This window comes from Bidens hawaiensis, unplaced genomic scaffold, assembly GCF_021521415.1.
Source record: "Bidens hawaiensis isolate Kalapana, Puna unplaced genomic scaffold, B.hawaiensis_p1.1 tig00045476_1, whole genome shotgun sequence".
Lineage (NCBI taxonomy): Eukaryota > Viridiplantae > Streptophyta > Magnoliopsida > Asterales > Asteraceae > Bidens > Bidens hawaiensis.
In genome coordinates this window covers 3,712-28,637 of record NW_027505944.1, presented here as the reverse complement: position 1 = coordinate 28,637, position 24,926 = coordinate 3,712, and the positions used below count along the sequence as shown (strand labels likewise).

Genomic DNA, 24,926 nt, shown 5'->3' with positions numbered 1-24,926 from the left:
AACCCATTTGACCAAACCCAAATGGCCTCATTCTTGATGGAAATTACCATAATACCATATTGCTAAACTTGTATGGTCCAAAAGAGTGCATAAATAAGCAGTGAACAAGAAAATCACTCTTATACTGCAAACTTCAAGCAAAAGCAGGTACTAGAAAATGTTGATGTTTAATTTCTTGATGTATATGAATGGGGGTTGCTATATAATCTTCGAGAAATGAATTAATTCTTAGTTAATCAAAAATGTAAAACCGAGTGTAACCAAGAAAGCAAAGTGATTAGAACATATCACACATATTAATGGCAAACTGAAAAAAATAAAAACACAAACTTTAAAAATTTGCCACTTCCTGACGATGTGATCGTTGCTTGGATGTTTTAATTAAATTTCTACCTTTGTGACAGGAACCGAAACAAGTATGCATAACTTGTAACCTAAACTAAATTAAGTCTTTAATTGTTATATATGAACCCCATAAATTAAATAAACTACTAGTTTAAACCTTCTACACATTCATATCCTATCACATAAAGTTTATACCTAAATCAACAATCACTTCTGAATAATCAGCACATCATCATACCTCAAACTGTGATTCCATCGATTTTACACCGCTTCGTAATCCCACTAACCTCTGCTTCTGCAACAAATGAAACATTAACAGACTTCATAAACATGCTATGTGAATCTAAAATGGAACCAGAATTCGAAACATCGGGAGTAATTGACGACTAATCACTAGTCGGCCAGTGACCAACTAAATTTTAGCCAGTCGGCCAAATTAGTTGCTGACTGGCCAAATTGCCCCTATCCGGGTCTAGTCAGAACCAAATCCCCGGCCAATGGATAATTTCCGGCAAATTTCCGGCCGAACTCTGTAAATTCCGGTCAACCTTTATAAATTACATATAAAAATGTGTGTGTGTGTAATATATAACTGAAAATTGCATATAAAAAGTATGTATCTATAACTAAAAATTTCATATAAAAATGTACATGTGTGTGTGCGCGTGTTTATATATATATATATATATATAAACATCAAAACTAAAAAATACATATAAAAATTTCAATCTGATTCCCATCCCATCGACCGACCAGAGCCTAACAAGTTCTACAACACTGAATAAACATACAAAAACTACCTTGATAGCTGTTTAAGCTCGATAGGAATCGGCCGAAATCCCTGCCAGGTACAATCCAGGAAACACATTCTGCAATATTCAACATAAACAACAATTTAATCATACAGATACTCAATCAGCTAACAAATAACAGAAATAACATCATCACACATACATCAATCTGCTTCTGTGCAATTTTACTCCTCTTCTTCGGCCTTCGAGACGGTTTCGAACCAGTAAACGCGTAAATATCTTCTTCGATCTCATCCTTCGATAACGAGATCCATAACATCCTCTTCTTCTTCATCTTCCTCTGTTCAGACTCGTTCATCTCCGTAACCACACCGTTACCGTTAACGGCGTCGATTACGTACCTCCTCGGCCGTAGATTCCACGGCTTCACGTCTCCGTTAACAGCCGTTGCCGTTGCCACGTCATCACCGGTTACTTTCACGCTGATTTTGCCTCCGTCACCGTCAACTAACACGGCGTCGTTTTGTTCGTCGTTTTCCGGTTTAAAGTTGTTACGAAACTTACGATTCCACGGCTTGATGTCACCGTTAGCAGGCGTTGCGGTTGCCACGTCAGCATCGATTAGGACGGCATCGTTTTGTTCGTCGGTTTCGGTTTTGAAGTTGTTAGGATTGCGGTGGTTGTTGAGGTCGGAGTTGCGGTGGCGGCGGCGGTGGCAGTGGTTGTTGGTGATTCGTTGGCCCCAGGCTAGGAATGGAAGCGAGAAGTTGTGGAGTGGTTGGTGGTGGTTCTTAGACGGCATGGCGGATGGATGGATGGATTAGTGAAGAACCCTAAACTGGAACGTAGAGAGAGGAATGACGGAGGTGACGGAAGACGCGAAAGGAGTTGGGTGTGGTAAGGTGAGTATACAAAACGCATGACCGACGGGATTATTATTATTTTATTCTTACAGGCTTATTGCTTTTATTAATTATTATTATTCTTTTAATTCTTGGGCATCGTTGTAAACTACAAGAGTAGTCGTGAGTGATTAGTTCATTAAAAACTTGAATTAAATCGAGATGGGCTAATGTCATATCTCTAGGACCATGAGGTATGCGTCGTTTCGCTTATTCGACACGTCTACATCATCGCAGTACATTAGTTTTACTCCATCATTTAACGTTACTCTTTAGCCCATGTTATGATTCATTTCTTTTATTGTCTATCCTCATCCAATTTTATTTATAAAAAAAATTACCGGTGGATGGGAAAACCACCCTTCAAATGAAGGGAAAGACAACCTCGTTTGGGTCACATCATTCCTCAGATGGTTAGGGGCGTTGTGATGTTCAAATGGTGTTACCTGTGACGTGACATGTCATGTAGAACCATTCCCTGATCCCCCATAAACCATACCAGTTAGCCTATTTGGCGGCCCCATCGGGGGGGGGGGGGGTCTCTTGCAACATCGTTAGCTTTTATAGCCCTGACACCATTCCACCAGGATTTTAAAGGGGCTTTAGTTCGTTCTGGCACTTGGGGAACCATGGTCGTGGGGTATCAATTTGTCTGTTTTTTTAACATACATAACCAATTAGATATAGCTACCTCAACTTAATACCACATTTTACATAAAGTTCCACACCACCCCCTTTCTACACTTTTACCAAGCGTACGTGACGTTAAGTGGACTTTAAAAAAAATTAAAAATTCTTCGAGCATGTTTCTCCAACCCACATGCCACAACACATACTCTAAAAAAAGCTTCTTAGTTATATTAATATAACATTAACAAGTTTATTATTGGAATAAGTTTATGTGAAACGAATCTAAACATACTCTTATAAATTAAACAAGTCAAGCTCAAGACTAAACATGTTCAACCATTCATACCCATGGCTACCCTTACTATTTTTTTTGTTTCATTGTCATTATTAAAAATGGGACTATATATTTGTGTCGCAAATACATTTATATTAATTTAAAATGATATTACCAATCGAATCCATAAAGTTTAAAACCCATCTGACAACTGAACTTGAATTAATTTGGTTTTCGGACCTCAACTGAATAACTTTTTTTTTAATATAAATTGAACAACGTTGCTTAATTATGGATTTGGTCGTGCTAAACAAAATTGAGTTAAAGTTGAAATTAAATTAGTTTAATCAACAACACTTAATTAATCATTTTCAAAGTTCGACTTAACTAAATTGAGATTTTTGAATTTGAAACTAAACCAAATACTTAAAAAACCGAACCGAATCGGTTCATTTTAGAAGGTTTTATTTCAGTTCGGTTTCCAATTAATCGGTTTAAAACACTGATAACGAGCATTAGCCGTTAAAGGTCATTTTGACAATTCTCTTTCGGGCTTTCAAGTGAGTTGAAACCTTGAAATCGTGAAGTGAATGACGACATTAACAAACTTTTGGACACGTTTTAGCAGTAATAATTCGTAAGGGGCCTTTTATGCTCACCTATTATTACTCTTTTTCTCATATACCAACACAGTAATAACAATAGTAATAAAAACCCTGGTTCTCCCTCTGTATTCAAAAACCCCAAAACTCAGAGAATAATAATTTTTATTATTATTAATGGACGGAGGAAGGAGACAATCAGCCGGAGGAGCCACTAATCTCTCACTCCAACCTAATTACAGCTGCCGGAAACTCCAGGTATATTATTATTATTAAATCTGCGCAATTGTACATCTGTAATTGCACCATAATCGATTCAATTAGTTATAAAACTTATATATAGAATGTCCTTCTAAGCACACTGATAACTTATAGCATGCGCGGATGAGATTTAACCGGTTTAAATTGGATTATTTAAGCTGTGTGAAATTGTTCAGTGAGTTAGGGTTTTTAGTCTGTAAGCAATCTCGCGTCTAGTGGTGCAAACGATCTTACCCGAGCTACTCTCCAGCTACTTGAGAACGGATCGATAATGCTTGACGAGGCTAGTTTTATCGAGCTCGAGCCTTGTATGGGAAGATAGTTTAGGGATTTAGGCTAGTCGACTTTAACGAGGCTTGTGTATCTTCTAGTCTTAACTCTTTTAGACTTCTATGTGTTCATTTCACACTACAGAGTCGAGTTCGAGCTGGATTTAGGCTCGTTTAAGGTACTGCACAGTGCACACTGAGCTTGAGCCCAGGTTAGGCTTGTTTAAGGTTTTTCTCAGAATAGATACAAATGTATATAAATTAATTAATAGTAAACAAGACAAGCCCTATCCGAGCTTGATCCTGAAAAAAACAACTCACGAGCTGAGCCTGGCTTTTAGAAAATAGCTTGAAACGAGCCGAGATTTGGCTCATTTAAGGTACTGCATATAGCTCGAGCCGAGGTTAGGCTCGTTTAAGGTTTTTCTCAAAATTTATAAAAATGTATGTAAATTAATTAATAGTAAACGAGCCGATCCTGAGCCGAGCGCGAGCATGAAAAAGCGACTCATGAGTCGGGTTCGGATTTTAGAAAAATAGCTTGGAACGAGTCAAGCCCGAGCTCTCAGAAAGCTGAGCTTGAGCATGGTTGTTATAATTAATACTGTGTTTGTCAATCTTTTGGAATTTGAGTTGTCTTTAAGTGTTAAACTGGATGAAGATATGCTATTTTTAGTTAATTTTTTTTATAGCAATGTACATGTTGGTTTTGGAAGTTTATGGTGCCAGTGCCTTTGATTTCAGGAAGCATTGGAGCACTTAGCATCAATTGATCTGATAGATCTGTGTAATGAAGCTAAAGTTGAGCATTGCAGGGCTACAAGGGATTTAAGAAGCTGTGGATGTAGTGTTCAAAGTGTGTTGAATTCGTGTGGTCACGCTTCTTTATGTGAAGAATGTAGTCAGCGATGTGATGTTTGCCCGATTTGCAGAGTTAGCATACCGAAAACTGGGAACAGACTCTCACTTCGCCTGTATTATGAGTGCATTGAAGCTGGTCTTATTTCAAAGAGATATGATGACAGGGTTCAAGAAAAAGATGGGGAGAAACAAATAACAGCTGACGTTGAAAGGCTGTATTTGCTTTTTGATGTTGCGATGGAGAACAATTTGTTATCCCTGATCTGCCATTGTATCCTTTTCACCAAATAGATAACTTTTTGGTTGTAAAATTTGGCGTGGCCTAGTTAAGTATTCTTTTTTTCTTAACAGTTTGTCAATAGATATTACAGATGTTTGTATGGATGAAAGTGCTGTTTCTAGTGACCCGGTTGTAGCTTTGTTGCTGGATGAAGTGGTTGTCAAAGACTGGTGCAAGAGAACATTCAAAAATATTATTGCTGAGATCCAGCCTATTTGTATCCTTCAATATATTTTTAATATATTTAGCGCATGTTGTTTAGTTAATGATAATTTTCTTTGACTTCTTTAAAAGATAATCTTAATGTAAAGGAAATGAAGGAAAGGTCAAATGTGCTTCTCAAGTTTACAGCAAGGCTAGGTTGCATATTAACTGTTCTTGAAGTGTTGGAATCATCTTTTAAGGGCTCCCTTTCGGCACAACTTCATGATATTAACCACCTACAGGAGACCATACTAAAGACAAAGCAGGTTTGTTCTTATTAAATTTTTTAAAACCAGCATTTCTTTTAGTTTGCTTGATAATGGACTTTGCTTGATGATGCACTCGACCCATCATTTCATATTCTTTTTCTCACTCGAATCCCAGCATATGGAGATGATGATATGGTATACAAGGCATCAATATCTTGAAGACCTAAGTCGGCATGATAGTTTTTCATCATGGTGTTCTGATGTTCGTGAGAGAATATCAATGGCCGTCAAACGTGCATGGCCGGCCCCAATTGGAACTTCAACTCCAGATGGCGAAATTCTGTTCATTCTAGATGCTTTATCAAATCTTGACAAACAAGAGGACACGCCAGATAGAGATTATGAACTAGAGACTGCTTCTTTGCAGAAAGATAAAGGTTTATTACTTTCTAGAGCCAAACTTGAAGGGCTTGTAGGAAGCTATCCTTTTCAAACCCTGAGGTCGGCTATTGACATTCTTTTTCTATACGGAAGCTCAGATCTGGTGTTAGCAAAACAAGCAATCGTATCCTTTTTTTATTTATTATACAATTTACATTATTCTGCTCATTTTATCTTGTTTTTAACAAAACAAGGATTTAAAATGTGCCCCCCTTAACTTAAAGCAGTTCTTGTATTACCTGTTTGACCGACTATGGAAAATACCTGATGATAAGTGGAGATTCAGTGTAGATGACTTTTCTGCTACGTTTAATATAGCCCGGCATTCGATATTGGAATCGTTTACTTTCTATCTCCTTGACGATCACAGTGACGAGGCCTTGCAGGTGATTTTCTTCTCCTTCACCTTTATAGTTTTCATCGTTTTAGTTTCTTTGTGAAGCTGTAGTTTATTCATTGCCAAATATGAGGTAACTTATTATATGTTTCTAATAGATTACCATGTAAGTTACACAGAGATCTCTGATTTATTTCACTAAAGCTTAATATATGCTTGCTGCTTAGTGAGAAGGAATCTTTTTGGTCATTGAAATAGTTGTTAAAGCTCATAGCTATTATAAATGTATAGATATGTTACATGCCAATTTGAAACTACTACTTTTTGTTTTTCTTTAGAGAAACAAAGTTTTAGACTTTTTTAATAGTGGTTGGTCATTGAGATAATGTTTGGTCTACGATAAATGTATAGATATGTTTCATGCTAATTTGAAACTACTATTTTCTGTTTTTAGAGAAACAAAGCTTGAGACTTTATTAATGGTGTTTACTGATACCATTGTGTCTTTCTCCACTATCCTAAACCAGTTAATACAGTTCAGTTTTGAATGCCGACTAATGTTGCCATTTAAAAATATAGTCTTTCTACTAAGTAAAAGTGTAAAACTAAAACATATTTTTTCATTATTAGTGGGACATATTGTGCAAAAAGGTAACCAAGTTTGGTCTGCATTCTGTTTTGGGTAACCAAACTTTACTTTCATTCACCAAAATGCTCGAACATTCAAGATTCTGACCTGTTTACATAGTCAATATGATGATGTGGTCGCTGGCGTGTCGATAAGTTTGACCATGCTGCTATGTTATATTGACGCCTCGGTTTTTTTTATGGTTTAACTTTTACATTCTAATTCTTCACTGGTGTCATTTCATAGGAAGCTTGTTGTCTTCTCCCGGAGATCGCAGGCCCCACAACACACCCGAAAGTCGCACAAACTCTATTAGAAAGACAAAATCCTGATACAGCTCTTATGGTATTAAGGTGGTCAGGAAGTGATAGTGGGCCTGAGCTGGTCTCACTTAATGAGGCTGTAACTGCTGTTAGGGTCAGAGTAGAGTGTGGACTTCTGATTGAAGCGTTTATGTATCAAAGATCAATTTGCACCAAAGTTAAGAAAGCAAAAGCAACACATGAGCTGTCTGATGCTGTTAACGGATTAAATAATGATTCTGAAGGCGAGGTGAATTGGTTGGAGATACTTGTATCGGAAATTTGTCTTCTTTGTATGCGAAGGAAGTTAGTTGACCGAATTATTGGATTACCATGGAATGTAGATGAAGAAAAACATTTACATAAGTGTCTTTTGGATTATGCTTTGGAAGAGCCTTTTACAAATGGAAGTCTCCTGGTCGTGTTTTATTTACAGGTATCATTTTTGTTTTGTCTCTTTCAAGCCTATGTATAACACCATTTTGTTGCTGACATGGACTCTGAAATATTTGCACACTGTATAGTGTATACGGGTGTGCATGGGTCAGTTTTTGCTCAAACTGAACAAAAATCGTAAATTTGGTTTTTTGGCTTTCTGAAAACTGTCTGATTTCGGTTTTCAGTTTTACAATGGGTTTGGTTTTGGTTTTCCCATTTGTTTTTTTCTTGTTATTACACATTTGGATCTAAAATTTTTGGGCTACACCATTTATTAATTTTTTTTTATAATATTACTTAAAATCAGTTTTTTAGGTTTTGGGCTCAAACTGTACCGGAAACCAAAAATTCGGTTTTTTGGCTTTTGAAAACTGTTCGCCTTCGTTTTTTTTCCAGGTTTCACAATGATTTTGGTTTTCATGATGGGTTCAGTTTGGTTTTGGTTTACCATTTGGGCTTAATTTTGGGGAAAATTGACCCAAGGTTTGGTTTGGTTTTGTTTTGGTTTTTCCGGTTCTACCGAAATTTTGGGAAAAAGTGGCCTAAAATAATGAATTTGGGTCTACATTGTTTTGTTAATTAATAGTTATTTGATTAGTATACATTTGGACCTAATAATTTTGAGCCACGTTATTTGTTAGCAAAACCGAAACCAAACCGAATAATCGGTTTTTAAGAAAACATAAAACCAAATTGTAGGTTTTTATTTGGGTTCAATTATTTCAGTTTCGTGCCCCTCTAACGTCTTGCTAACATATAATTTCTGTTTTAGCGTTATCGATATGTGGAAGCATATCAAGTTGATCAGAAGCTTCAAAGCCTTGAGGAGAACTTCATTTCTAACAAAATTGTTGATGACGATGTAATAAACAGAATGCGTGCTACACAGCATTGGAGAGCAGGATTAGTTGTAAGTTAATTTCTGTATCTATTATTAAATAAGTTTTACCTACAAATGCATGGTTAACTTTTGAATTTTTGTAGAACAAAGGCATACAATTACTACCAGAAGTTGAACAAGAAAAGGTGAAAAGTGGACAAATGACTGAATTATCCCCCACAAAGATCGACATCAGTGTTTCAAACCCTAACCCTGATCTTATTGATTCTAGCAACTTAGCCCCTTCTTATGTTAACTCTTCTGTTATTCTTCAAATGGATGTTGAAAACCCGTCACCGCCCAAATCAAACTTTGGTGGTTTAACAAATTACAGTACTCCGGTTTCACATGTGAACAAATTTGGTGATGCGGGAAGAGGAATGAACATGCTCAAATCCATCAGTAAAAACTTTAAATTTGACGATATTATTACATCATCTACTACACCATTAAAAGAATTTAACCGAGGCTCTTCAAAGGTTCAGAAGAATAAGTCTCTTCAAGTTGACCATAACGAGTTCTCAAACAGATCGAGTAGATTCGGAAGAGATGCTGAAGTGGAGGCTTCAGCTGATCTTATGGATATGACGTGGAGGTATAATCTTCTTATTTTTCTCGATAACTGTCATGATGATTTTTTAATCGACAAAAATGTAATCATTGATTTATCTGTTCTCTCAGCAACAAAGATGAAAGGCTTCCTGTGCGCACAAATATGAACGGTGGGCCCAGATGGAGGTCAGATGATGCAAGTGATAATGAAGATCAGCCGAGCGCCGATACACTGACAGGTGGTGCTTCTTTTAACTCGCCCTCGACAGGATTAAGAAGAAGCCGGCGCCTTAGAAATAGAAAATGAACTGTTTAAAGATTTTGCAGACTTAAAAATCGTCTTTTACTACACGCTCAATGATCCTGTTCACCGATTGATAATGTGTGGTTTCGGCTGGCCTTTTTTGCTGGCATAATTTTGTATCTTATGGTTTAAAGATGATATATCCTATGAGTACAATTTGTGTTTATTTGGTAAGCTGAGACATAAAAAGTCAAATTTTAACTTTTTGTTGTTAATTTGAGTTTCACATCTTGAAAGTTATAATTCAAATGGTTTATTTAGAGCTTTTATTTGGGTGTCTTTTGAGTTTTAGTGCAATTGCTTTTCCAAATAATCTGTTTGTTTTAAGTTTTAGTGGGATAATATGTTATATATATGTTGAACATGATTGTATGATATTGATACTGTTGTTATTGAGCATCTCATCCAATGTTATGAAGAACTGATACATGAAACAGCGGTTCACAGGTTTAACCAGTCACCTGGGCTCGGTCTTAAATGTTGGTCAGTCGGTAAAGGGAGGAAAAGGCGGCCCGGGGGTTGACGGTTTGTGATGGCCCCGTTCGCTAGTTCGTATTGACAAAACTGATCTCTTATTGTTTATAAACATTTTGCATGATTTCTTTTATAAGAATAAGTTGAAAACTTGAGCATAAAGTTTGTCTATTTTTATATGGCTTTACATACATTGATGAGCATGAGTTCACATTAGTAATCCTTATTTATGTTTAAATTTATTTGATAAATAAATAATATTTAAAGAAACATAAGCTTAAAGAGAAATGTTGATGATGTCAATCATCACCGATTCACCGGTCTAAGTGGTTTGGGTGAAACATTGGCTTCATCTGAAAAGGGAGAAGTCTTGGGTTCAACAGTTCAAGTCCCACTTGTGATAAATAAGGGTTCTGTTAGCCATGAAGTTTTTTCACATATGATGGGTTTTCTTCTGAAGATGGTCTTCAATACAGTCAATACTTGAAGAATGAAAATGATCGGATAGACCAATGACCCGTTAGTGATGTAAATGGTGGTTAAAAAGAAAAAGAAATGTTGGTTATTATGATTTTGGGGATTGGGTGCTTGAGTCAACATTCGAGATATTTTGCTTTTAACAACCCACTATACAATTATACAATCAATAGAAGAAAACAATAATAATTAATAAAATTAAACAACTTCTCTAGGACATATGGAGGAATCTTTTAAAGCTTTCTTGGATATCGTTATTCTTTTTATTATCCTAATTACATAGAGCCACCAATTATTGTTTTGATTTTTTTATTATACACATAATCTTGGTACTCTATATGTAGAAAACATGATCTTTTAATTTAATCTTTATATCTACCAAGTTTCATAATCACTATTAAAGTTATGAATGATTGTATATAAAGAGTAAAATCAAGTGCGTGTGTGTATATATATATAATAAGTAAAATTTAACCCAAATAAAAATAATACAGTGTCCTTTATCTTGATCTGCAAAATAATAAAGGGATAAATAATGTGCATCCCTAGCGTATATGTGTGTGAAACATAAAAATGAGAAGCAAAGGATAAGGTAAAGATATATGTTCTTTTTTGACGTTTGATATTAAAAAACTGAAAAAGGAAGCCAAGTGTCGAAATAAAATTGGATAAAGTTTTATGATAAGATAGTAAATGATAAGATGTCATGTGTTTATGTCAAACAAATAGATCCCAACTACCACGGTTTCCCATAAATAAAATTTCCACCAATTATTGGTATTTTAACTTTAGCTAAATAATTATAAGTACAGTAATAATAAACCCATTAGTATAAATTCACCCTATGGGAGATCACTTGTTGATGTACTTCAAAACCGATTAAGAAAGTGATACACATAATTATAGTAGAGACTTTACGGTGTGTTTGGCTGGCGGAGAATAACAAGTTATTCAACAACACTAACACCCGACTGGTAAATATTGTGAAGAGAATGAAGCAACTATGTTTTTACAGATAATAAACGTGCGAAATGCTTAATATATAGTAGAATATTTGGCGTTGTAGTGTTTTGTATTTCAATGTTTTTTTAATAATGAACTTCTTTTTAATCGTTGTTATCTATAGGACTTGAATTCAACATCTCCCCTTCTTAAATCCAAGTGTTTAAAGATTTTACCTTTATCAATAGATCACCACCCCATTTTTTTTTTTTTTTGAATGTTTAAGCTTGTCTCCTACTATTTACAATAAACCGCCATTGCCAGGGATCGAACCCTGGACCTCAGAGGTATCTCCAGAATGTTTGAATGGACTCCTTAGTGACATGTTTTATGCTATTTTTCTAGCATCTTCCTACTACTTGGTTTTTAATAAATACGTTTATAAAATACAAATGGAAATAGAATGCATCACTATTTAAAAGCTAGTAAAATTTAAATAATAGTATAATTTATAAATTGTGTTAACTAATTAAACGTATTTAAACATACTATAATCTTACTTTTAAAACTACACTTTACACAGAAGAAACTCTATCACACACTTATTCACACACCTTGACATACACACAAAAAATCTTTGATGTATAACTTTTAACTGAGTTACGATGGAGTGTATAGACCGCAAATGCCATGTAGTCGTCACATCATATTTTTCTCCAACTTTTAAAAATTACACTGTATAACCAAAAACTTCCCAAACTGCATGACGTGTGTAATGGGAAGTTCACCAAATCTTGAAACCATTCAGGAATAACCCCAAATCTTTCTCGGTCCCAAACTAGAGGACGCCCCGATTAAGCCTCATAAAAATACAAAAACCATATATTAAGTTCATATATATAAAGCATTTATTTTGTGCTATTGACTTTTATGTTTTATGTAAGCAACGGATAAAACGTGGTGCTCCTGCAATTTGATGTATCCATTAATTTTGTTATCTGAATATCTTGTTGGCAGTGACATTTGGACATTTATTGCTCACCTTTTGAAAAAACGAAAAAGAAAAGTGTAATCCATATATATTTTTTTTCTAACAATCAAAGCAAAGTATATGTTTTTTCTAAGGATTTTGATGATAAAGTGGCGTTTTCTCTAACCAAGTAATTATACGTGTTTAAATCATGTGAAATGCATGTGTGACGATTTTCAGGGTATAATATATTTAGAGTAAATAGTGTGTTGTTTGATAAACAAAACAACTGCCAACGAGTAAAATAAACACAATAATGCTACTCATATTTTTATTCTTTTTACGAAAGTTAAGTTACAATGAGATGAATGATTCATGAACTACCTTTTAATCACCTAGACATCTTAATGATGGAAACAAATATGTAAAATAAACTGAAAGAAAAATGATGGATGAATCGCGACGTGTATAAATAAAAATAAGAAAACACATGAAAGATGATATCTAGGGGATAATGAATGATTAATTTGGTGTCATAAAACATGCATGCATACGTTCTTGGAGTCTTGGATATAAATTTAGGTACCTAATCTTAACTAGTATGTACCAATCTTTCAAACAAATAGTTATATTTTTATTCTATCCTAACTCACATTTGAACTATCTTGATTGTGACAACTTCATTTATAGGGATTAATCACTACTCATTTCTCACATAGAAACAAGATCAATAAACATACAGGCATGTCTTAATCTATCATGCCTTGTAATGAAACCAATTTGACCACTAAACTTACTAACGGGCTATGCTCATTTTAGTGAAGCCAACTAATAATGTCAACTTTAGAAACATAACCCGCATAGCCAACTAATGTCAAATTTAGAAACATAGCATATCCACCGTCAACAAATTAGTGCTAGATTTTACGTTTGTACTATAATAATCATAGAATGAATCTTGACAGCTGAATATAGAATTTAATGTATCTTTTATCATTTTTGTCACTCCTTCACGGAAAATACATCCTCATCTTATATTAAACATCATATAACTACGAACAAACCCCATGCATGATTCTTTTACATGCGTGAGGTCCAAGAGGGTATCCTGGTATCAGGTCGACTTAGGCATGATGTACACATTCTTATACTGCATTTATGCAAGAGGTTCTTTCCACTACTTGCACTAGATGTCAACATGATCCTAGTTATGGTTGAGCAAAAACCCGAATTATAACTGAAAATCGTACCGTTAACCAATAATATTAGCTCAAATTAACCATAACAAAAAAAAACGACGATTATGCTTCATTGAGTCTGATTAACTGACTATTCAGTTATGGTTACAATACCCGACTTTTCCAAGACCGAACTAAACCTTGTATGTTTATGTTTTTCCAAATTTTATCACTCTCTTCCCATGTTTTATATCTCCATACTCCAACTTCGAACATTTAAATTTATGCTGCAACTATTTATGGCATAGTCTTGAACACCATAACCAAACTTGGAAACTGACATACTTCAACTTCAAAACTTCATAATCGAGCTCGAAACAACGTAACCGAGCCATTTTCAGTTGAAATAAAGAAAAACAACATAGGACAATTAACCAAACTTAACCGAAACCAAACCACAACCGACAATTAACCAACCAATCAGTTATGATCATGTTTATGTTTAACCCCTCATAACCAAACCGAACCAACTTTGCACACTTCTAATCCAACTATCAAAGTTGACACAACATACAAGGACTCCATATGCCAATCACTAGAACCACAAGGACACAACAAAACCTAACACTTGTGGTTCATAGTATTTACTCATCATTTATGTCCCAAATGGATCATGTTAGCTAGCCATCTCTCTTTGGCTTATATTATTCTCCTTATTACTTTTCATCAAACTCTTCATTCAATCCAAATCCAATTCCAATTTTATCAAACACCCACCAAAATCAATCAAAACCCAAATCCCAAATCAATCAAACACACCAAAAGCACAAATCTTTACACCCAATTCATCAATTTACAATAAACCCAGTAATTATTATTATGACGCGAAGATGTTCTCATTGCAGTAATAACGGACACAATTCAAGAACTTGTCCGAATCGAGGTGTGAAGCTATTTGGGGTCCGGATAACTGATGGGTCGATCCGAAAGAGTGCCAGTATGGTAACTTGAGTCACTATTCCGGATCCGGTAGCGGTAATTTGTTAAATGGGTTTTCCGGTGGTGGTGGTGATCTTGATTCGCCGGGTGATACGCCGGATCATAACGCCGCCGGTGACGGGTACGGGTCGGAGGATTTTGTTGCCGGGTCGTCTTCTGGACGTGAGAGGAAAAAAGGTTGTAACTTTGGTTATATCGATTATTATTATTATTATTATTATTATTATTATTATTATTATTATTATTATTATTATTATTATTATTATTATTATTATTATTATTATTATGCAAAAGTTTGGAGTGATCATTTTGATCAGGGGTGTGAATGGTTTGTTTCGGTTATCAGCCATAACCGAATCGAAAACCGAAGTCACTGGTTAATCTATCTTATTAACTAACTGGTTTTAGGTTTATCTGTTCGGATTATTAGGTTAGTTTGTCGGTTTTTGGTACAATTTTTTCGGTATAATTATCGGTTTTCGATTCTGGTGGTTATTGTTGGTTAATAACCAAAACCAAATTAGGGGTAAAATTTTTGCTTGAAAGTATATGAAATGAAGGTAAATATATGAAATACATGAAATGGAGGTATAAAATCTACATGTATATGAAAATATGAATGTTCGGTTCGGTTTATTCGGTTAGTTTGTCGTTTTTTGGGTCGGTTTATTCAGTTAGTTTATCGGTTTTTGGTTAAGGTTTGGTTTGTTGCCTACCGCTAATTTTGATCCAAATTTTGTGTTTTGATAATTTTTAAAAAAATGAGTGTTGATTAATTATATTTGAACTAGACTACTAGAGTGATCTAATTGGTGTCTTGTCCACAAGAATGTGTATTGATGATTAAATCATTGGTAAGCATTGTTCTAATAGCACTAATAAAGGCTATAATTATGAACTTGTATATGGTTACAATAAAGTTTGATGTTTAATCATTTAAAGTTATGCACACATTTGTGGCACATTTGTTTATTGCAATTATATGTTTTTCTTTTTTTTGATCTTGATTCCAGTAAACATTTAAAATGCAATTGATGACAATAATGAGTATGACTAATGCTTTTGATGATGAATTAATATAAAGATGTGTTATATTGTTTTTGTTTGCAGGTGTTCCATGGACAGAGGAAGAGCATAGGATGTTTTTATTAGGTTTACAAAAGCTTGGGAAAGGCGATTGGCGCGGGATTGCTAGAAACTATGTGATTACAAGAACACCAACTCAAGTTGCAAGTCACGCGCAAAAGTATTTCATAAGGCAAAGCAATATTTCTAGACGAAAAAGACGGTCCAGTCTTTTTGATATTGTAGCTGATGATGTAAGTATCATTCGTTTGACGGGTTGGGCTAGCGGGTCAAAATGAGCCGTAGGATTTGCTTATGATTTTGAGAATTTAAATACATCAAGATTTAAATTAATATATTTTAATCTTTTTTGTTTATTGAATTTATGTAGTCTCCAGACACTAATATGATGCCTCCTCATGGCGAGACCCGTCACAACCCCAGATTCAATCTGTAAACAACCCGCTAACCATACCGACACTCGAAGAGGAAGAAGATGAAGGTGAGTCAATGGATTCTGCAAACTCAAACACGGTTGACTTTTCTGTTGACCCGACTCCCGCACCTGCAAATTTTGAGGGTCCACAATGCATGTACCCGGTTATGTTTCCCGCGTACATGTCTCCACTCGTACCAGTCGCAATCCCCTACTGGCCCGGGCCAGGGTCTGTCCAAGACCAACCCACATCGGTCAAAACCGAGTCTCACGAAGTTCTTAAACCAACCGCGGTTCATTCAAAGAGCCCGATCAATGTGGATGATCTTGTTGGCATGTCAAAGTTGACTTTAGGAGAGTCAATCGGTGACGGTGCACCGGCTTCATTGAAACTGGTTGGAGGGCTGGCCCGACAATCTGCATTCCATGCGAGTAATCCGAGCTCACAAAGTTCTAATATTGATTCGAACCATAATCCTATTCATGCTGTTTAGATGGTAAACAAGGTTTTAAGTTTGTTTTGTTTAATATTATGTTATAGGATTTAGCTATGTTTGTAATGTTTTATCAGATCAGAAAATACTATGTATACAATGATGTTAACTTTCTGCCTGTTTTGTGGGTTATTTTTTAATGTTAGTAAATAGTAAATAAAGTAAGTTGTGATATATTAATTAGTACAGTTTTCATCTACTTGATTTAGTATTAAGGTTAAAACATGTGTGAACGAAATCTAAATTGCGAATCTAGTTGTTAAAAAGGTCTCAAATTGTGATTTCGTTTTAGGCTTTCAAAAAGATTTAGACGTGAACACACTACTGATTATAAATATAAAACAGAAGTTATCTTTAGGTGAGACAACGAGCGAGTTATCTTTAGCTTGAACACAGGCGTAAAAAATTATAGGGACTCCAATGTGAATGCTCTGACCGAGTAGTAAATGAGTTACTAACCAAAAAGACAGTCATACTTGAAGAGTTGAAGTACAAGCAATCTCTAGATCTGCTAAAAGCATTAGCCATAGCCACAGGTAAGCCGAAAAAAGACTACTGATAGCTGGCTTATTTAATTAGCATCTAACTGATGTGATTAATGCTTGACTTTAAATATATTGCTATGACATATATTTATCTCGAATGCATCTGTCTTAAAATATAGGTTTTTATAGTGTCGAAATTAGAGTTTTATGCGTATTTTTGTTATTATGCTATAACTGTATGACATCGGTAACAACTTTTTTAAAATATCAACATATCATTTATACCTGATTTAGAACGAAAAATCTAACTCTAATCCTAAATTAGTACACCTTTTTTCACAGTGGACATGAACCCTTACCCGATAAGCCTTATATATGTGTTTTGGTTTGTTTTATTTATTGAGTTCATAATTCTGAATCTTTTGTAACATTCTGATAACATGTAAAAATATGGAAATAGTTTTGCCCTAAATTTAAACTTTCATGGACATTTTTTAAAGCTAAAATTACAATATAATGATTACAAATGCTTTCACTTTTCAAATACAAGTATACAACAGCTGCTTTAGATTCTTGTAGTTGTTATCTATTGATCTTATAAGGCCTTCAGTCATACACTTTATTGTACACAATATCCTTGAGCAATGTATAATATAACTTTTATGTGCTACAAACATATGGTCATTGGCTTATTCAACATGCATCAAAAGCAAGTTTATTATTAATAACACTAAACAAGCAATCCCGAGATAACCGATGATCTGTAAGCTTCAAATGCTAGATTTGAGATCTTCAGAGTATACGACCGATTTCCAAGCTGGATTTCGGGCTAGAAATGTGTCCTGAATATATACAAAACACCAAAAACCAAACAATAATCAATCAAAGAGAACAATTTGTCAATTAACAGTTGGTTCATCTTAATCTTTATCTGTGATTGTTATCCATAAATGGCAAATTCAAGAATCTGCCTTCAACAGTTAAAAATTTAAAATCCAGATTTTAATTAAAATTGCGCCTTATTAATTACGAATTTCACATGTGACAAACCCAGAAATTAAAAATTCTAATGAATTTTAGTGAAGCAACCATCGTTGAATTTCACAGTTCGAGCCAAGGGCATCCACCCCTTGGACCACGCCTTCAACGGCGTTGCCCAGGGCCCGCCAAGGGGCATTGCCTCCTAAGAATCAATGAAGTTCTAATACAGTGTATCATAATAAGCTCAATTAGGGACGCAAACGAGCCGAGCCCGAGCTCAACTAGGCTCGAGCTCGGCTCGTTTAACTTACACAGAGCTCGAGCTCGTGAATGGATTTTGAAGCTCGAGCTCGGCTAGTTTACTATTTATCAATTATTTTTTTATATAAATATAATTATTTTATATATTTTTTCCTATTATAATTTTATGTATAAACAAATATATATTATTTAGTTATTTTTATTTATTTTTTCATAACATTATATTTATTAAATAATAATTTTTTAATATATATTTAAAAAAAATTATATAAATGGCAGGCTCGTTTAGGCTTGCGAGCCGGCTCTAGCTCGATAAGTAAAGCTCGAGCTCGGGCTCATTTATTAAACAAGCTTACTTTTAGGCTTGATCTCGGGCTCGATAAAGCTCGGCTCGAACGAGCTTTTTAACAAGCCGATCTCGAGTAGCTCACGAGCAGCTCAACTCATTTGCACCCCTAAGCTCAATCAATCCACACCTCCTTACATTCACATTGGCCAACAAGTCAATCCAATTACACTAAAATATTTAACAATAATCTTAACAAATCACTTACGGGTGCATACGAGCCAAGCCGCTCGCCAACTTCTCAAACTTGGGTTGATAAAAAGCTCAAAATGAGCCAAGCGTTTTCAGGCTCAAGGCTCAAGGCTCAAGCCAAGACTGAGCCTCAAATTAAGCCCGTTTAATAATCGAGCTCGGGCCTTGTATGGGAAGCTCGTCAAGCCTTATCGAGCTTTGTGTAATTTTAATTTTTACCACTTTTGGACTTCTATGCATTATTTTCACACAAACGAGCTCGAGCCGAGCTTAGGATCGTCTAAGTTTTTTCTCAAAATATATAAAAATAACTTTAAAAAAATGTACATAAATTAATGAATAAACAAGCCACGCCCAATCCAAGCTTGAGCTTTAGAAAAAGAGCTCGAAACGCTATCATAAATTTAAACGAGCCGAGGTGGAACTTAGTCGAGCTCAGGGGCAGCTAGGCTCATTTGCAACTCGAGACCTTCAAAAGGTTTAACTATACTAACGAAGATCATTTGATCGTAGCAATCGAAGAATGTAATTTGACACACAGGCAAAATAATTTCATGATAAAAACCCTAAATTTCGATTTAAAAAAATGAATAAACCAGAGCTTACGGAGATGTAAGAGCAAGTGGGTATAACAAACAACGCATTAGCCTGAGCGTGATTAAAGGCGGCAACAGCGAGATGTGAAGCTAACCCAAGACCTCTTTTGCTTGATGGAACGAAAGTGTGAGTTATATCCATCACTTTATTATTATTATTATTACTATTAATTAATTCGTACTCTAAGTATGCTTTCTTGTCTTCTGTTTCAAACCTTTTCTGTTTCTCGTTCCATATTATCTTTGTCGCCGCCGCCGCCGTTGCTCCGCCGCTGCTGGCCGTCGCCATTTCTTTCTCTCCCTCTGTTTGTTGTGGTGTAGACGCAAGGAAAAAATATATTTTGATTTTATGTTACCTTTTAAAACAAAAGTCCTTTTAGTTATCTACTAATTATATAGAAATATAAATATTACATCAACATAGCAGATTATATAGAAACATAGATATTACATCAACATAGCAGGTAGACTTTATATATTTTGAACAAAAGTCCTTTTAGTTATCTACTAACCCTATATATTTTGAACTTCAAACTACTAAAGAGATCGTGCCAAGCTTTGGCTTATTTAAGGTACTGTACGAGCTTAAGCAAGCTAATGGTTTTTATCAGTATATATAAAAATTATTTAAAACATATATAAATTACTTGGTAAATAATAAACGAGTTGAGCTCGAGCTTTGAAAAAAAGCTCACGAGCCGAGCTTGAGCCTTCGAAGAATAAACCGAAACAAGCTGGGCTTGAGCTTTCGTAAGTTAAAACAAGCTAAGCTCGGGCTTAGTCGACCTCTGTTTTGGCTCGTCTCGTTTACACCCGAACTCAGAATATTTAAGTTTCAAAAAAAAATTGTATATATACAGTTTGTAACTTTTATAGGTTGCACATGCTGCTTCTTATGTTTCAAAGTTCTTTAATTCCATCCTCTTTTATTTCAATGCTAGCCCATAATTAACATGGGTAATTCATGCCTCAAAAATTCCAAATGCTGGTTTATAAGGTTCCTGAAAGGCTGAAACCTACTATTAAATGGTAGTTGACCTAATTTGACATATGATTTATTCACCTTCAATTCAGTTTTTCAAGTCTTCAACAACCATACTTATTTCTTCAAGCATAATATCATAAGATAAGCCAAAAATTTGTAACTCCAAAGAATTATCGTCATTCACTAGCTCTGAACTATCACGTAACCTTATGTCGTGTGGGCAAACTTGATAATTTGCCTAGAAGCACGAGTCGTTGTTGAAGACCCCACAACAACATTACTTTGTTGTCCATATTTAGCGCCATTCGGACCGCTGCAACATGTTGAACACGTTTTTTCTACTATTGTTAAGGCTGGTTATAACCAATTAACTATCCTTTAGACTATGAACATGAACATTACCAGCCACAACCAACTGTTGCTTTAAAAGAAACATTTATTCATTTTATGATTTTATCCACGACTTGGAAACCATCATCAATCCTCAATCAATTCCCAACCGGTATCTATCCACTTATATTGTTTTCCACAATGAAGAAATCCAACACCGAATTACGTATGTTAACGAAAGTCACGAGTCAAAATGGATTAAAAAAAGCCACACCATGTTTAGAAGTTCCTCGGGCATCATTATCAAAAGCCAAATAAGTAACTGCTTAGTTATATGGTAATTTTCAACCTTTTATTTTTTTCGTACTTTACATATAATATACAAATATTATATGTAAAGTACGAAATTTAAGTCAAAATTCTTAAAATTCTTACAAAAATTTAAGTCACTATTATGAATAGACGCCCGCCCTAAACGTTTGGACCAATTAGAATGTATGTAAGAACATCTACAATCCTGTTTTTGTTCATTGTCCAAAAACATATATTTTCTATCAAATGCTATGCCAACGTCCATTATAAAATATTTGACAGTAAACTTGTTGAAAGCTAATCTAATAAAATTTTAATTAGAGCCGCCAAACCATAATTTTAACAAAAAAAAAAACCAAACTTTTAATGATCTCACACGACATAAATAAACTAAATCTCATTCTATAGAAGCCTGCCTACCATGAAATGGGACTACAAAAGAAAGCAAGTAATCCAAGTGTCCATAATATTGATGTTTAACGGTTCGGTTAACGATTTATTAAATTGTTTGATGAAAGAAGCATTCCATGTGTGTTATTTGAAAGAAACATCAACCCACCAATCCATTTTCATGTATGTTTCGGGCTTCTTGCTTCTAGCTAGATGGTTTGTGATATATATTTATTATATTTTTAATATTTGGTCTTTAAAAAAAACCATGATTATTAACTAATACCATTTCTTAAAACCGACCATTATTTAGTTTGTTGATTTCTAATCCAAAAGTATTCTAAATCTTCATTAAATTTCAGTGGAATTGCTATGACTTTAAATAAATCAAATCAAATCAAACATGATTCGTAAATTTATTATGAATTTTGATAGTAAATAATTCATATTATCCTTTACTTGTTTCATTTTTTGAGTTTCTATTATAATAATAATAATAATAGTTACTAGCAAAATAAAAAACGACAACAAGTCTGAACAACGGTAATGGCCGCAAGGGAATCACTAGCAATGGTTAATAAACACAACGTTCAATTTTGTGGATAGACGGGCTTGGGAGTGGGCTTGGGGTTGGGCAATTAGGGTTTGAAGACAAACACTAACATAGCCTCACTCTCTCACCTTTACTTTCTTTCTTTGCGGCGATGAAATAGGGTTTCTTCGAAGTTGTTGATTGAGTTCTGCCCAGTTTAACACTACAGTAGTCACTTTTATGACATTTTGCATTTACTTTGTAACTGATTGTTTTTTTATTATTGTTTTCTCCAGTTTAACACGGGGGAGGTGAATCCGGATGCTGTTTGCCACTTTCTTCGCCTTCCAGACGATTGTCTCCGGAATATCCTTGGTAGACTCACTTTCTCGAATTACGCGACGCTAAAGGAACCTGCACTGCTATCCGATCAGCCATTAAAAATCCTGCGTTTGCCATGTACTATGCTCGACATGGTATTCACGAGCTTTGACATTTCAATCACCATCAAGATGATGAAAGTGGACTTTTAAACATGCTAACAGCGATCAGAGATAATGACAACACCATTGTCAACTTTGCTTTAAACTTCAATGAATACGCTGATGGAATCGAAGGAGACATGTCTATTGACCTCATCATTGTTTCAGAGAGTTTACTAGTGTTTCGGGTGTTTGAGCGCGGTTTCAAAGTGTTTAACCTGTTGATATGGCATCCAGAAACATTTCGTACCCAGTTGTTGACGAGTTGAGAGCCAATGCCACCCTCTTTGGCATGCGATTGACCGCTGATCCGTTATTCCCGTGGCACAACATCCTCGTATTCAACAATACAACCATTTGCTGCAGAATTTCAAGATTGGAGCACTGTAGTTTGGTGTAGCGAGGGATACCTAGTTGCCTTTGATATTGATGAAATCGTAATACAAAATGTTTCTTATAGGTTCCTAAGGCGCATTGGACTTTGTAACCTTAAACACGTGTTGGTTGATGGTACGGCAAAATTTCTTTCTCTCGTGGACAAAGGTCAGGCCCGGCTCCGAGAACGCTTAAAAAATTTTGGGCCAAAGGCGAAAATTTTTTGGGGCCTTAATAAAAAGGGTAGCTTGTTGTGTTAAACAATTTAGTTTTTAAATAAGCCTTAATTTTTTGGGTCTTATAATTTGGTTGTGTTAAAAACTATATTTTTTTTTTTATAAAAATAAGGTTAAAATGTCTCAAGTGAGATTAGAACCCATAACCTTTTGGTTGAAAACCACATCTCTTTGCCACTAGAACAAACTAGTGATTGAGTAATTGTGTTTAAACATTATATATACATACTATATTTGATAAAAATATATATATAATTTTTTTTAAAAAAAAATTCCGGGCCTATAGGAGTGTCGGGCCGGGGTCCGTCGACCACCCGGCCCTCCCTTATAGCCGGCCCTGACAAAGGTCTCCTACCTCGTGAGTTTGCCTATTTTGATAAGCACAAAATCACAGTCTTGGAATGGGTCATTTATTTTACCTTTCATCTTGTCACGCTAGATGGTGTGTATGACAATGTTATCTTTCGATACGACATTGATGATCATTTGTGGACCATCAAGCGAATTCCGAGGCCGTTGGGGAGAAATGGCGCGCGCGGGGCCTTGATTCCAGCAAGGTTTGGGATCACACCTGTGTAAGTAAAGTTGTTTTCAGTTGCTTATTTGTTTATATATTTTGGACTAAATGTTTTTCCTTTACAAATTCTTAATTCAATATTTATAAAATGAAACATCTTTCTTAAAGGTGGGCAATTGAATCGGTTAGTGGAACCGGTTTGAAACCGATTTTATATAAACCGGTCTCACCGTTTCCAAACCGGTTCATGCTTGAACACTCTAAACCGGTCCAAACCCTACGGTTTCAATCGGTTCCAAACCGGTTTATATAACTAAATGCTCGCGTTTATTCTGTATATATACATATGTGGTATTGCATAGTTTTTATAAAAATATTTGTTTTTTGTTCTTATGATCAAATATACATACCTTTATTTAACCAAATAATTATCCATGTGTATAATAGTTAACTCAATATTGAATACAAGTTATGCCCAAGGTTGATGTAGTTTCCAAAAAGCATGTTACAGTGTAATAGTAATAATAATCGTGTTTATTGAACAAATGAACATATATAATATTCATTACATACGAACACTTGTACCGATTTGAAACCGGTATCAAATTTGAGTTTTCGGATTCGGGTGCCGAACCGAATATTTCGATACTAGTACCGGTCTAAAATTTTGAAAAATCCGATGCCAATACCCGCTCTTCCCTACTGGATATTATAATTATTTGTAGGGGCTTATTAATGAAAATGTTGTCATGTTATAAATTAAGTCAATAATCTTAAAAATCAACAATAACATAAATCCGATTTGTGGCTAAATAAACAAGCATAGTTATACTTATTATTTTCCGACACCCGTTTATAACATATTTAGCCATCTATTTTTTACACCCAACCTTGTTACTATTTTGTTACTTGTGTCGGTTGTTAACGCCCGATCTGTAGCCTCAGACGTGATTAAACAATTTTAATATTAAATATGTAAATAATTAAACAGATTTTTCCGCATTTTTACCTTCTCGTGCGATTTTACATGATATCGGTCGGGTTTGACTAGTGTTGACCAATTGACTAGCTTTGACCGATGATCGTAACCAGCAGAAATAAAACATTTTCCACGCCACCACCGGTCTCCGCCAACAACCACGGTTAACAACCTTCACAACAGCAGATCTAGCCGGAAACCACGCTTAAAATCAAGTTTGTGGGGTTGGAACGAAAATAAGAGGTGAATAGGTGATGTTTGTTGGTGTGTGAGCTGTGTTGTTAGCTTACGTGACGGCCGGAGGTCGGCCGCCACGTAACCCACCGGAAAGCAGACGGACTACATAACTTTATGGTTTAGATCGAGGTGATGGCTGGATTCTGGAATGTGTTATGAAAGGAAGTGAATTATAAGGTGGTTT

General features: G+C 35.1%; 3 protein-coding genes and 1 pseudogene across 4 annotated transcripts; 2 read left to right on the top strand and 2 right to left on the bottom strand.

Annotated features, from left to right (window-relative positions):
* Positions 1 to 377: 377 nt before the first annotated feature.
* On the bottom strand, positions 378 to 1,899 carry LOC143616066 (uncharacterized). The gene is made up of 3 exons (XM_077089017.1): positions 1,300 to 1,899; positions 1,146 to 1,214; positions 378 to 640 (listed from the first exon to the last, which is right to left on the bottom strand). The coding sequence occupies exons 1-2, from the start codon at positions 1,897 to 1,899 to the stop codon at positions 1,158 to 1,160; spliced, it is 657 nt and encodes a 218-aa protein (XP_076945132.1). The 3' UTR covers positions 378 to 640; positions 1,146 to 1,157.
* Positions 1,900 to 3,638: 1,739 nt separating this feature from the next.
* Positions 3,639 to 9,757, top strand: LOC143616065 (E3 ubiquitin-protein ligase HOS1-like). The gene is made up of 10 exons (XM_077089016.1): positions 3,639 to 3,763; positions 4,780 to 5,167; positions 5,259 to 5,393; positions 5,471 to 5,646; positions 5,765 to 6,154; positions 6,258 to 6,416; positions 7,242 to 7,733; positions 8,508 to 8,645; positions 8,720 to 9,210; positions 9,297 to 9,757. The coding sequence occupies exons 1-10, from the start codon at positions 3,683 to 3,685 to the stop codon at positions 9,472 to 9,474; spliced, it is 2,628 nt and encodes an 875-aa protein (XP_076945131.1). The 5' UTR covers positions 3,639 to 3,682; the 3' UTR covers positions 9,475 to 9,757.
* Positions 9,758 to 14,383: 4,626 nt separating this feature from the next.
* On the top strand, positions 14,384 to 16,620 carry LOC143616058 (transcription factor MYBS3-like; annotated as a pseudogene). The gene is made up of 3 exons (XR_013150596.1): positions 14,384 to 14,688; positions 15,622 to 15,830; positions 15,968 to 16,620. The product of XR_013150596.1 is annotated as a transcription factor MYBS3-like (transcript).
* A 937-nt stretch (positions 16,621 to 17,557) lies between these two features.
* Positions 17,558 to 19,718, bottom strand: LOC143616062 (acetyltransferase At1g77540-like). The gene is made up of 2 exons (XM_077089014.1): positions 19,378 to 19,718; positions 17,558 to 17,833 (listed from the first exon to the last, which is right to left on the bottom strand). The coding sequence occupies exons 1-2, from the start codon at positions 19,654 to 19,656 to the stop codon at positions 17,762 to 17,764; spliced, it is 351 nt and encodes a 116-aa protein (XP_076945129.1). The 5' UTR covers positions 19,657 to 19,718; the 3' UTR covers positions 17,558 to 17,761.
* Between the last annotated feature and the right edge of the window lie 5,208 nt (positions 19,719 to 24,926).